Source organism: Glycine soja, chromosome 9 (genome assembly GCF_004193775.1).
Source record: "Glycine soja cultivar W05 chromosome 9, ASM419377v2, whole genome shotgun sequence".
In the NCBI taxonomy this organism is placed as follows: Eukaryota; Viridiplantae; Streptophyta; class Magnoliopsida; order Fabales; family Fabaceae; genus Glycine; species Glycine soja.
The window spans coordinates 11,727,258-11,740,941 of NC_041010.1; the positions used below are offsets into that span (position 1 = coordinate 11,727,258).

Consider the following 13,684-nt stretch of genomic DNA (forward strand, 5'->3'; position numbering starts at 1 on the left):
AAGAAACACTTTGACTCTTTCTTTATGACCGGCTAAGTAGGAATCTTGCCCTTATTCTTGGCTTGATCCTCTTTCTTCTTTCCTTGAGCAGTTAAATATACTCTTTCACCCTGTTCCATTATTAACCTTTCCTTTTCTTGAACACACATAGTCAATAACTCATTAATTGACCACTTATCCTTATGTTTGTTATAAGAAATTTTTAAATGGGCATATTTCACAGGCAGAGTACATAAAATGTAGTGTACTAGGAAAGAATCTGACATGGTAACATCCAAGACTTTTAGTTGAGCCACTATATCCCTCATGCACATGATGTGATCATGGACATCTCTTATCCCATGGAGTGTTAAGGATGAGAACAACATTATAAGGGTGTTGACAAGGGCCTTATCAGATGTAACAAATTGATCATCAATGACCTTCAAAAGATCCTTGACCTTTTCATGTTGATCGATAGAACTACGGATACTAGTAGATATATTGGTTTTTATGAACATCATAGAGAGGCGATCATATTTCTCGCATTTTTTCATAAAGATCAACAACATTTGGAGTGTCAGTTTCAATAATACCCGATGGTTCATTTCCCTAATGGCATCATCAATATCCATCCGGTCTAAATGAAGGAGAATTCTCTCCCTTCAAACCTTATAATCATCCCTTTTCAATTCAAAAATATGACACTTAATATCAGAAATGCTTGCAGATTGATTAAATGCAAAGTTCAAACATACATTGTCATTATTCATAATTTGAGACTAAATAAAATATTATGTTTTACCAATGTAAAACTTGTATTAGTTTATAAACCTAAAGACATAAAACTTGCTTGTGAACTAAAATCCTACTCAATTAGATTCAAACTTATAACAAAACTATCAAATCATGTTCTTTTTTCCTTAATTCCTGTGGGTATATTAAGAAATATAACCTGATATTTTATTCTAATTAGTCAAGACACACCCACACACATCATTCAATAAAAGAAAACATGTAAGCTCTCTAAAAATTAATTTTAACATGCATAAATTATTTAACTTAATACTGCATACTTAAATAAATATCAAATTCAAACATACAATTAAACTAATTAAAAAAATAATTTAAACAAATTAAAATGCACTAAATAATTCATAACCATATATGTGATAAACCATTCAATTTAATTATTTAGCATATGTATAATCATCAATAAAAATTATGGCATATGAAAAGGAAAGACAATGTTTAGCATATGTTATTCAATTATTTAGCAAAACCTATATGTATTCAATTATTAATTAAAGATATTAAGGTATTTCACATACAACTTATATGACTGGGCAAAATATAAGTTGTTATATATATATATAAACAATTATTAAACCTTCAAATGGTTTAAAAACAACATGGACTGGCCAAAGCAAACATGACCTTCAATGTTAATTATGTAGAGTACGATTTTAATATTATTAAAAGCATTAGTCACATGGCTCGTACTAAAATGCAACAGGTGATTCCAAAAATAGTCCACGTGAGTAGCATCAAAATGATGGAAATGGAACAAAATGAAAGGCCATTTGATTCATCTCCAAGCTTGAGTAGGGTCACTTTGACCCAATTGTGACCCGCAGACCCGAATGAAAACCTGATGGTTTTTAACCATTTACAAAGCCAAAATTATCATTTTAAATCACAAATAAAAAGGAAAATCGATTCCAATTTGATTTTCAATCTTAATATGAATTAAAACGTTCAAAAAAAAAAAATAGAGTGCCTGTATCTAAAAAAAAGTATGAGTGCCAAAACAGAAGCAAGGTAGAAGCAAAGATGGCTTTGATACCAAATATAAAATTTATAAATATCTGTTTTGAACCATAAGCAACACATTTAGACCAAACAAAGAAAACATAAAAGAAAAATATTATTTTCAGAGGTACCTACCTCTAGCCATTGCTATCAACCTTCTTCAGCTTTCACAGTTTTAACTTTCCAAATCCTTACTTGCTCAAACTCAATGATGTATTTTATATGAAGAGAGAAGTAGGTGAGTAGGTTTGAGGATAGAAACTAAGAACATCCGATCCTCTATATAGAGCTTTGTCCATCACAAAGCTCAACAGAACGTGATTGCATGTGCTTGAGTTGACACATCTTGGTCTTGAAGAAGATGAAGTCGTAGTTTTTAAAAAACTACACCTTCATTGAAATAGTTATTGGCGGTAACAAAAATCTGAGCTTAATTTTTTAAACATTAAACATAATGAGATCTTTCTTAAAGAAAAAAGAAAACATTACACATAATGGACATGGACATAACAGTAATATTTTGACTCATTTTAAAAATAAAAGAATTAAATTAAATTTGTTAAGATATTAGAAAGTAAAATAAACTTATAAGATTCAGATAAAAAAAATAAAGTAACACAATAACCTTTGTTTGTTCTCTAGGATAAAAAATAAAGTAAATATAAGATAAAAGGACTAAAAATAAAATTTAGTTTTTTTAAACCATTCCTTTCATTTAACAAATTTGAAAATTTCTACCTACTCCGATTCCTCTTCCCTCTTGACGAAAATCCAAAGCTGAAGAACTCCGTCCTTTGTTTGTTTCCCTGCGCGCTGCGCAACACAATAACCTTCATCTCCGCCCTTTGCACACCCAACAAGAAGCGCTTCGCGAGGTCGGTTACGAATCCAACGTTGTTCTCCTCAACTTATGCTGCCGTCCACGTCACCACCCAAATGTTCCCTCTCCTCCGCAAACTCCACATTCCCTTCTTCTCACACAGAAGAAGAACATTCCACTTCTCTCTCGCTCTCTTAAGGAAATTTCCAGAACATTCCAATAACCCCCCCGACCCCTCCCTCGTGGACCGCATCTCCCGCCTCCTCCTCCTCCGCCGCCCCACTTCCATTCACCGCCTCCGGTTTCGCCCCTCCGACGCCCTCACCGACGCCCTCCTCCGCCGCCTCCGCCTCCACCCCACCGCCGCACTCTCCTTCTTCACCCTCGCCGCCTCCGGCCAACAACACCCCCACTACCGCCCCCACGCCACCTCCTTCTGCCTCCTCCTCCACATCCTCGCCCGCGCCAAGCTCTTCCCCGAAACCCGCTCCATACTCCACCAACTCCTCTCCCTACACTGCACTAACAACTTCAAAACCTTCGCCGTCTGCAACGCCGTCGTCTCCGCCTACCGCGAATTCGGCTTCTCCCCCACCGCCTTCGACATGCTCCTCAAGGCGTTCTCCGAACGCGGCATGACTCGCCACGCACTCCACGTGTTCGACGAAATGTCCAAGCTCGCCCGGACCCCCAGTCTTCGGTCATGCAATTCGCTGCTCGCGAAATTGGTTCGCTCTGGCGAAGGAGACGCCGCATTGATGGTTTTTGAGCAGGTTTTGAAGATGGGGATTGTGCCTGATGTTTACATGATTAGTATTGTTGTGAATGCGCATTGTAGGGAAGGGAGCGTGGAGTGTGCTGAGAGGTTTGTGGAGAAGATGGAGGGGATGGGGTTTGAGGTTAATGTTGTGGTGTACAATGCTTTGGTTGGAGGGTATGTTTGTAAGGGGGGTGTTGATGGGGCTGAGAGGGTGTTGAGTTTGATGTCAGGGAGAGGGGTTGAGAGGAATGTGGTTACTTGGACTTTGTTGATGAAATGTTACTGCAGGCAGGGAAGGGTCGATGAGGCCGAGAGGTTGCTTCGGAGGATGAAGGAGGATGAGGGGGTGGTTGTGGATGATCGCGTGTATGGCGTGTTGGTCAATGGGTATTGTCAGGTGGGGAGGATGGATGATGCGGTTAGGATTCGAGATGAGATGGCCAGGGTGGGGTTGAGGGTGAATGTGTTTGTATGTAATGCGTTGGTTAACGGGTATTGTAAGCAGGGTTGGGTTGGGAAGGCTGAGGAGGTGTTGAGGGAGATGGTGGATTGGAATGTGAGGCCGGATTGTTATAGCTATAATACGCTGTTGGATGGGTACTGCAGGGAAGGGAGGATGGCTGAGTCTTTTATGCTTTGTGAGGAGATGATACGGGAGGGAATTGATCCATCGGTTGTGACATATAATATGGTTCTCAAAGGGCTGGTAGATGTGGGGTCTTATGGGGATGCTTTGAGCCTTTGGCATTTGATGGTGCAACGAGGTGTGGTGCCGAATGAGGTCAGCTATTGTACTCTGCTTGATTGCCTTTTCAAAATGGGAGATTCTGACAGGGCTATGAAGCTTTGGAAAGAGATTTTGGGTCGGGGTTTTAGTAAGAGCAACGTTGCATTCAATACAATGATTGGTGGGTTGTGTAAGATGGGGAAAGTCGTTGAAGCACAGACTGTTTTTGATAGGATGAAGGAACTTGGATGCTCACCAGATGAAATAACATATAGGACTTTGAGTGATGGATATTGTAAAATTGGCTGTGTTGTCGAAGCTTTTAGAATTAAAGATATGATGGAAAGACAGACAATTTCTCCTTCCATAGAAATGTACAATTCCCTTATTAATGGACTTTTTAAGTCCAGGAAGTCGAGTGATGTTGCTAACCTTCTTGTTGAGATGAAGAGAAGAGCTCTATCACCAAATGCTGTTACCTTTGGCACCCTTATTTCTGGTTGGTGCAATGAAGAGAAGTTGGACAAAGCTTTGACTTTATATTTTGAGATGATTGAAAGAGGGTTCTCTCCTAATTCAGTTATCTGTAGCAAAATAGTCATCAGTCTTTATAAGAATGATAGAATCAATGAAGCTACTGTGATCCTAGACAAGATGGTGGATTTTGATCTTCTTACAGTTCATAAATGTTCAGATAAGTCTGTCAAAAATGATTTCATAAGTCTAGAAGCTCAGAGAATTGCAGACTCTCTTGATAAGAGTGATATATGCAATTCTCTTCCCAACAATATTGTGTACAACATAGCTATCTATGGTCTTTGTAAGTCTGGGAAGATTGATGAAGCAAGAAGTGTTCTGTCAATTTTGTTGTCTAGAGGGTTTCTTCCAGATAATTTCACATATGGTGCCCTAATTCATGCCTGTTCGGCTGCTGGTGATGTGGGTGGTGCTTTCAACTTAAGGGATGAGATGGTGGAAAGAGGTCTTATCCCAAATATTACTACGTATAATGCGTTAATAAATGGGTTGTGCAAAGTAGGAAATATGGATAGAGCACAGAGACTTTTCCATAAACTTCCTCAAAAAGGCTTAGTTCCCAATGTTGTTACCTATAATATACTAATCACTGGTTACTGTAGAATAGGTGATCTTAATGAAGCCTCTAAATTGAGAGAGAAGATGATAGAAGGAGGGATTTCTTGAACCCGTACTCTGCTTTGATCAGTGTTCTTCTTGGAAGACTCTTTAAAGTTTTGCGATCAAATTATTCAGGGCATATGCTAATTAAATTCTTGCCTGATACTTCTCATAAATTTTGCTAAATGCAAAGCTGAGCTGATGGCTCAAGACTCAATTTCTACAAACCTGCAGCCATGTTCTGATGCATTAATTTCCAAACAAATTTGGCACAGGAAAAATCATTTCTTGCAAAAGATTTATAGGTTGGTAATGATCATATTCTCCTACCTATTCATCCTCAGGCATCATATTTGAAGTTCTGGAGTTTTTCATTCTCTTTGTTGTGGAAGCTAGATGTGCTTCATGATAAAGTTTTTATTCAAATAATCAAGGAAAGTGAAATGTGTTTTTCTTGATGCAATAGTGAAATTTTCACAGCTATTTAGAGGATGGGGAGGACTTGGATATGGAAGATTTGAATGACTTGGATGCTTGTATGGATTGGTCCATGAAGACTATATTGTTTGATGTCACTTAAAACCACGGGAGTTTTGAGCACGTTTGAAGGTACTAATTTTCTTGCTGTTAATACAACTAGATGAATAGGTTGCCTTTTATTAGAGTGATCTTATCAATCTAGAATATTTATCAGTACACTGACTTGTTAATGTTGCGCAACTCAGGTCAGATGTTGAAGAACATAGATGGCATCTGTCAAGCTGTGCCTTTTAATGTGGTTGGAAGCCGAGTTCTAATCAACTCTGTGTCAGCATCTCATCCATTTGAAAGGGAAAAAGACCTCATTTATAGGAGAAACACCGTTTTGGTTTTTATATATAATCTGCTACGTAGGAAAGATAAAATGGCTAGGTCACCCTTCAGGACTTCACAATATCTGGATGATAGAAAGCTTTCTGCATTGAAGATTCTAACTTAAATTACTTCATAGAGTAATGCTACATTCTCCAAAAAAGTAACAGCTAGATTATTGGTGGTTGTTGGATAAGATAAAAATGATAGGGACACATCAATTTTATTCATCCAAGAGTCAATAATAAGCTTGCCAGTTGAAACTTCTCAAAAGAATTCTGGCCATAAATTCCTTGTTATTTCGCCTATAGGGGTGAGGGGGTCACTTGGTTGACCTTGTGTTCTGATCGTGACAACTGTATAGAATTGGGATTGAATCCAGAAATACCCATTGGTAGGTACTTTGTAATCCCATTGTAAATACTCGCTGAGATTGCCAGTTTTGTCCTGACATTAGAGCCGGAAGAGCCTGTTTTTCCGTAAACATTTTTGTACCCAAAAACATTTCTTGCCATTCTTTTCATACACTGTTTAGCATGCAATTATTAGAATGAGGCTATACCACATAGAAAAAGCTTTGCCAATGAAATGATTCTTTTTTATTTTATTTTATTTAGACTTAATTAAATTTTTCATACCTAGAATATAAGTCATTTTCGGATTATTATCTAACATTTTTTCAACCAAATATCTAAAAATATTTTCAGTTTCATTTTATTACCTGTCGTCAGTCGTCTTTTGTTAAATAATGATGTGACAAACAGAATGTCACGTCATCACTTCTTATCACGGATATCTCATTGTCACGTTATCACCTTTAATGATGTGTTTGTGATTGGACATGATGACGTGACATTTTGTCTGTCACGTCATTATTTAACGGAAGAAAATTAACGATGAGTAGTAAAATGAAATTGAAATTTTTTTCAAGTAAGTATTTGACAAAAAATGAATTTTTAGGTAATAATATAAAAAAAATATATTTTTCCAGGTATGAAAAACTTATTTAAATAAATCTGAAAAATAATTTTTTAATTAATAAATAATAATGAGAAGTTTTATCAAATAAATAATTTAATTTCAGATAAAATGATAAATTTTATTATTTTATTGAAAATAAAAATAAAAATGATAATCATAAATTTAAGTTATGTTTAAAATTAAATCTTATAAGTCAATAAGAAAAAATCATTTCTCAAACACTTTTATTTAATAAAATATTTGTAAACTTGTAAAAAAACTAAAAATTAATTAAAATAACTTGATGAATATATATATATATATATGTAATTTACTTTTATATAGACTTAAGAAACTTTATTTTATTTATTTTTTTAAGATAATTCCTCATTTAAAATAAGAAATACATTAAATTAATAAGATATTTTTATTGGTAGGAATAAAAAAATACTATTTAAAATTTACAATAACTCACCTATTAAGTTATCTTGTTTAATCAAGTGAACTAAATTAATAAGATAGTATTAAAGGTGAAATTAAAGAGTTAAGATGCATACATTTAATATATGAACAAAGTTAAAAGAGAACTCAACAAGATCAAATGGTGAGATATATCTTGGGTCTAGAGAATAGTAAAGGAAGAGTGAGGAAAGACATAATATGTTACATGTATACATTGATTATAGACCGCAAAATATCAATTATATATGATTTAAACAAGTTTTTCATGTCATATATTAAATAAGTTTTTCATATCTAAAAAGTAGGTTATTTTTAGATTACTACCTAACAATTCATTTTTTTGTTAAATACTTACTTGAAAAAATCTTCAGTTTCATTTTACTATATGCCGATATTTTTCTTCCGTTAAGTGATAGTGTGATAGATGCAGTGTCACGTCATCATGTTCAATCACTGACGCAACATTGTCACATCATTGAAAGTGATGATGTGACAATGGAGTGTCCGTGACAAGGTGTGATGACATGATACTTCGTTTGTCAAGTCATCACTTAACCGAAATTTTTGTGAGGACTTCTCTCTGGGTTCCTCGCTGAACCAACTGAGACTTATCAAAGTAATCCTTATGATGTCTATCCTAACTTATCTTCCCTCTGGAAGTGGCGTCATCTGAAACTCTGTAATTTGTATCAAGCGATTTGGTCCTAACAAGGATCACATCATCAGTGGAAAAGGATGAAGGCCCAGAGACAGAGACACTACTATGAATATTAATTATTGTTGAAAGCCCAAACTAATTTGATGACTCATGCCAAATATGTTCTTTTTTTATTTATAATTTTTTTCGTTTTAATTTTGACCCAAACTGTTTTAAAAACCATGTCAACAGGTAGTAAAATGAAACTGAAATTTTTTTCAGGTACTTGATTGAAAAAAATAAATGTTAAGTAATAATATGAAAATAATCTATAATTCAACTATGAAAAACTTAATTAAGAATTTTATTTATTAGTGATTTGGACAGGTTGAATAAATTTTTATTTTTATGGGTCTTTTCCTTTGCAACAAAAATAAAAATAGTAATTATTATTATTATTGTTTAGTTTCTTCTTTGAACTAATATTGGCAAAGTGGTATTGCATCCTGAGAATGGAATTCAAACTAATAAGAGCATGAAAGCATCTAGCTAAATTCCTACGACAGTCAGATATGTCCAACTATGCACGTGTTCAGTTAGCTATTCATTGAATATTTGAGGCATTATTTGAGTTTACCAAGATTCAAATGCTATTGTGTTGACCGACTAAGCAATTAGATTTCTGAGTAAATAAAATAATTTCATGAATAAACGAGAGTATTTTGAAATATTAATTGATGGATTGAATGAATTTTATTAAATGGATCATGGATGAATTGATTTTTTTAATGGATCTAAATGTATAAATGTATTAATTTATTACTTTTAACTAGTGCGGTGACATGTGCAATGTACATGTACATTTTGGTTATAAAGATCAAAATTAATCATAAAATATATAATAAATATAAATATTAGTATTTCTTCATGTAAATATTTTATTCTATTTTAATTATTTTTATTTTTAATTATACTATAAATTTTGCATAACCATTAAAATTAGAACTTTTAATTTCTCAATAGGACTTTAAGATATTCTCATGTTTTGATTCTTTAAGTTAATTATGAGACTAATCCTTAATTCATAACTTATTCCTATTTAAAAGTTTTTATCCCATTCCAATAAAGTATTATGTGGAAATTAAATTTAATATTTTTTTCTATAAATTTAATATAGGTTATCAACTGAATTATACATATTGAATAATTACTCTATAATTTAACTTAAATGTTAACATGTCTCATATAAATGTTCATGTGTCTCATATTTTCTTTTACTTTTATGTTATCTTATTTTTGTTTATATTTACATACATGGCTTATATATTAATGTTTTTCGTATAAAAAGTTAAAGTTGTGCGTAAATATTTACCTCTATTTTTAATACAATATCAAGTATTTTTTATTATATATTTTAAGTAATATCACCTATCATAATTTATATATTAAAAAAGAGTTTAATGTCTATAGTTATGTTTAATAACATATTTCAGTTAGTTTTTAACTTTTTTTATTACTTGAAAAATTCATTTGACTGTTTGGTAAATAAACTTTTTTTTAGTAGTTTTTTAGTAGTTTTGTTAGCATTTTTTAAAATGTTAATTGAAGTAGCATTTTTTTTAAAGTGTTAGCTTCTAACTTTTTATATTTTCTTTCACTTTTATCCTCGATATATTTATTGATTTCCTTGTTACTTGTTTTTTTTCAAATAAATCATGATATTATTTTTTGTCATTTTATACTCTTTAACCACTTTAGCAGTTAGTTTATCGAACACTTCTAATTTAAAAGTTAGTTTTTTAGCTTCCAATTTTTAATTACTAGTTAACTTTTTAGCTAATATTGTCAAACATAATCTATATGGACCGATGGTGTAAAAGAGTTTTAAAAGTTAACAAACTTACATATATGGTAGATTATAATTGTAAAACTTTTTACATTATTGAGAGTGTATAACCATTTTTCTCATAAAAAAATCTCATGAAATTTTATATTCAAGACATAAATATTAACCTATGTAATATACACATTGATTTTCATATTAATATGTTTACGTAAGAAAGTTGTACAATTTTCCCATAGGCTAAAATTATTTTAAGCATAAACTAATTTATAAAAGTTTTCATATTAGCATGGCTAAAAGATGAATTTTAACATGTCTATAAGCTAATTTTAACTTATCACTACAAGAAAGAATCATATTCACAATGAATTTTTTCAGTGACAATTGAGTTGGTAAAGATAGATATTTGACATCTTCCATAACATAATTAAGATTTTCCTTTTGTAAAACCTCTTATGTACTTAATTAAATTACTTATTCAAACACGTCTTAAACAAGATAACTAACTTGAATGATAACATTCTTGTGAATTATGCAGGTTTTGATGATGCCTAAAATAATTTACTTGATAATAGTTATCATCATCAAAAAGGGGGAGAAGGTGAATTTATATCATGTAGGTTTTGATGATGCCAAAGTATTACCTAAAGATGGTTGTCATCATCAAAAAGAGGAAGAATGTGAATGAATATCATGCAGGTTTTGATGATGCCAAAAAGGTTACTTGATGAGCATGGATTGAATCAAGTCAAAAGAACAAGATCAAGTAAATCTAAGATAAGAAATTAGTAAATTTGTTTAAATAATCTCAATTTAATTGTTTTAGTTTGGCCTCAACATCTTTAGTATCAAACACTCTTTTATCAAAGGCTAAATCAGTTCAAAAAGATGTAATCGATTATCAGTCTGTGTAATCGATTACTAGAGAGTTTGTGAAGATATTTTTTACTAACGGCACAAAACTATTTGAATTTTGATCTGTGTAATCGATTATCAGAATCTTGTAATAAATTACCAATGAAGAGATTTCAAAAAACCTTTGAAAAATCATGACTCTTCAGAAATATAACTATGTAATCAATTACCAAAATCATGTAATCAATTACCAGTGAGAAAACTTCAGAAAAGCTTTTTGAAAAGACACATCTCTTCAAACCATTTTGGAAAGGAAGACATCACGGGCATATGTGGGTGTGGGTGTGTGGGGGTGGGGGGTGGGTGTGGGTGTGGGTGTGTGTGTGTGTGTGTGTGGGTGTGGGTGTGTGTGTTTGTGGGTGTGGATGTGTGTGTGTGTGTGTGCGCGTGCGTGTGTGTGCATGTGTATGTGTGTGTCTATGCGTGCGTGTGTGTGTGTGTGTGTGTGTGTGTGTGTGTGTGTGTGTGTGTGTGTGTGTGTGTGTGTGTGTGTGTGTGTGTGTGTGTGTGTGTGTGTGTGTGTGTGTGTGTGTGTGTGTGTGTGTGTGTGTGTGTGTGTGTGTGTGTGCGTGTGTGTGTGCGCGTGTGCGTGCATGTAGAGAAAACATATCACATGAGAGAAAACTATCTTATATGAGAGTGAGAGGATCAAATCTAAATCATATAATCAAACATAAATGATCAAGATTTAATGTTATGATATATATATATATATATATATATATATATATATATATATATATATATATATATATATCTTATGAGAATGAGATGATTAAATCTGAATTGTATAAATATACATGGAGGGTTGAGATTTAATGTCATAAAGTCACACGACTCTTTAAGTGGTATCATGACATTAAATCTTGATCGTTCTTATTTGATTATATGATTCAGATTTAGTCTTCTCACTCTCACAAAATATTTCTCTCATAGGATATTTCATATACATGGGGGCATATCAGGTGAGATGAGTGTTTTATTGTGAGAGGTGAGAGAACTAAATAGTAGCTCTTAGATCAAAATAGAAAAAGGTCCAAAATTAATTGCTGATTAAAAATGCACGTTCATCCAATTTTGGCTTTCTCACACATAGTGTTTTTCTCACTTTTAGGTTCCCAATTCTTTTGTGCATATTGCCTCTTCTTTCTTTGTTGTCCCATCATCTTCCTCATTTGTTTGTGATCACCATTATAAAAAATTTAGCTTTTGGTTAGCGCAGGTGTTCGCATCTTGGTACTACTTGTTTTTGTGGATGTGAAATCTAACCGGCAAGTACACTGGGTCGTCAAGTAAATAATTAAAACGGTGTGAACCGAGTATCAAACTCAGGGAACCTGTTTTAGTTGGCAAAACATCATTCAGTAAATAGGCATTTGCGTAAAGAATTGATTATCATGAAGTAAAAACAGAAGTAATTCTATTATAAGTAAAAGCAGTAATTGTGAGCAAGTGAGTGTGAAAACAGATATGTAAAAGCGTTGGGTCCTTCTACTGAGATACTTGATGCAATTAGGTTTTTTCTCTACTTGAAATTATTTTTGTGTTCTATGCTGAAGGGACAAATACCAAACACCAATGTCTCTCGAGTTTGGCCTAATTCAAATTAAACTTTGTTCTCAGATGTGTCTTGTTGAACTTAGCCTAACCGAACACCATTGCAATTACAACATGATAAAAACTAAATTACCGCACTTCGTGTCTGGCAGTTCGATAACCTAGCCCTGCCCTATCTAGTTCTAAGGATGCAATACATTTTCCAATGCTAAAGCTCCTAACCTTACACACAAATGGGTGATCAAGCCACAAGCATGCATAAAATAAGCACAGATAGAAATATTGAACACATAAAAACAACTTCAAATAGATAGTAATAATATTTACATCAAGCACTCACTGGTGTAGATACTGGTGATGCCTGTGGCCTGGCCTCCGCAATCACTGGATCTGCCTCTGGATCAATTTCTAGTACAAATGACTCTGGGGGAGTGGCCTCTAGATCATCCTCCTGAGCAGTAGGTGTAGTCTCTGGATCTGGCTGAGGCTCTTGAGTTGCGGAGGCCTTACCTCCTCCATGAGAAGAAGGCTGGACTCCTGGCCAGGCCACCTGCAAAGAAAACTCCTCCATGCTCATAATTGGCTGATGTTGGATCGAGTGGCCTTAGAATAATTAAGAAGGGGGGTTGAATTAATTATTCCTAAACCTTTACTAATTAAAAATTTACTCTTTTAAGGTTTTTACTTATGTTGTTAAGAGAATAAGGAGTAGAAGAGAAACTTAACCAAAAGTAAAAGCGGAAATTAAATGCACAGCGGAAAGTAAAAAAGTAGGGAAGAAGGAAACAAACATACAAGAGTTTTTATACTGGTTCGGCAACAACCCGTGCGTACATCCAGTCCCTAAGCGACCTGCGGTCCTTGAGATTTCTTTCAACCTTGTAAAAATCCTTTTACAAGCAAAGATCCACAAGGGATGTACCCTCCCTTGTTCTCTTTGAACCTAGTGGATGTACCCTTCACTAGAATGATCCACAAGAGATGTACCCTCTATTGTTCTCAGTCAAACCCAAGTAGATGTACCCTCTACTTGTTCCACAAAGGATGTACCATCCAATGTGTTAAGACAAAGATCTCAGGCGGTTAAACCTTTGATACTTTGTGAATGGGGATACAAAAGAATTCTCAGACGGTTAGTCCTTTGAACACTTTTGTATAAGGGAATGGGAAGAATCAAAAGAATTTTCAGACTGTGTCGTTTTGAATTCTTTGACAAGGGAGAA

General features: G+C 33.8%; 1 protein-coding gene across 1 annotated transcript; it reads left to right on the plus strand.

Annotated features, from left to right (window-relative positions):
* Nucleotides 1-2,516: 2,516 nt before the first annotated feature.
* LOC114367014 (putative pentatricopeptide repeat-containing protein At1g19290) lies at nucleotides 2,517-6,571 on the plus strand. Its single transcript, XM_028324077.1, has 2 exons — nucleotides 2,517-5,844; nucleotides 5,961-6,571. The coding sequence occupies exon 1, from the start codon at nucleotides 2,728-2,730 to the stop codon at nucleotides 5,299-5,301; it is 2,574 nt and encodes an 857-aa protein (XP_028179878.1). The 5' UTR covers nucleotides 2,517-2,727; the 3' UTR covers nucleotides 5,302-5,844; nucleotides 5,961-6,571.
* Nucleotides 6,572-13,684: the final 7,113 nt, after the last annotated feature.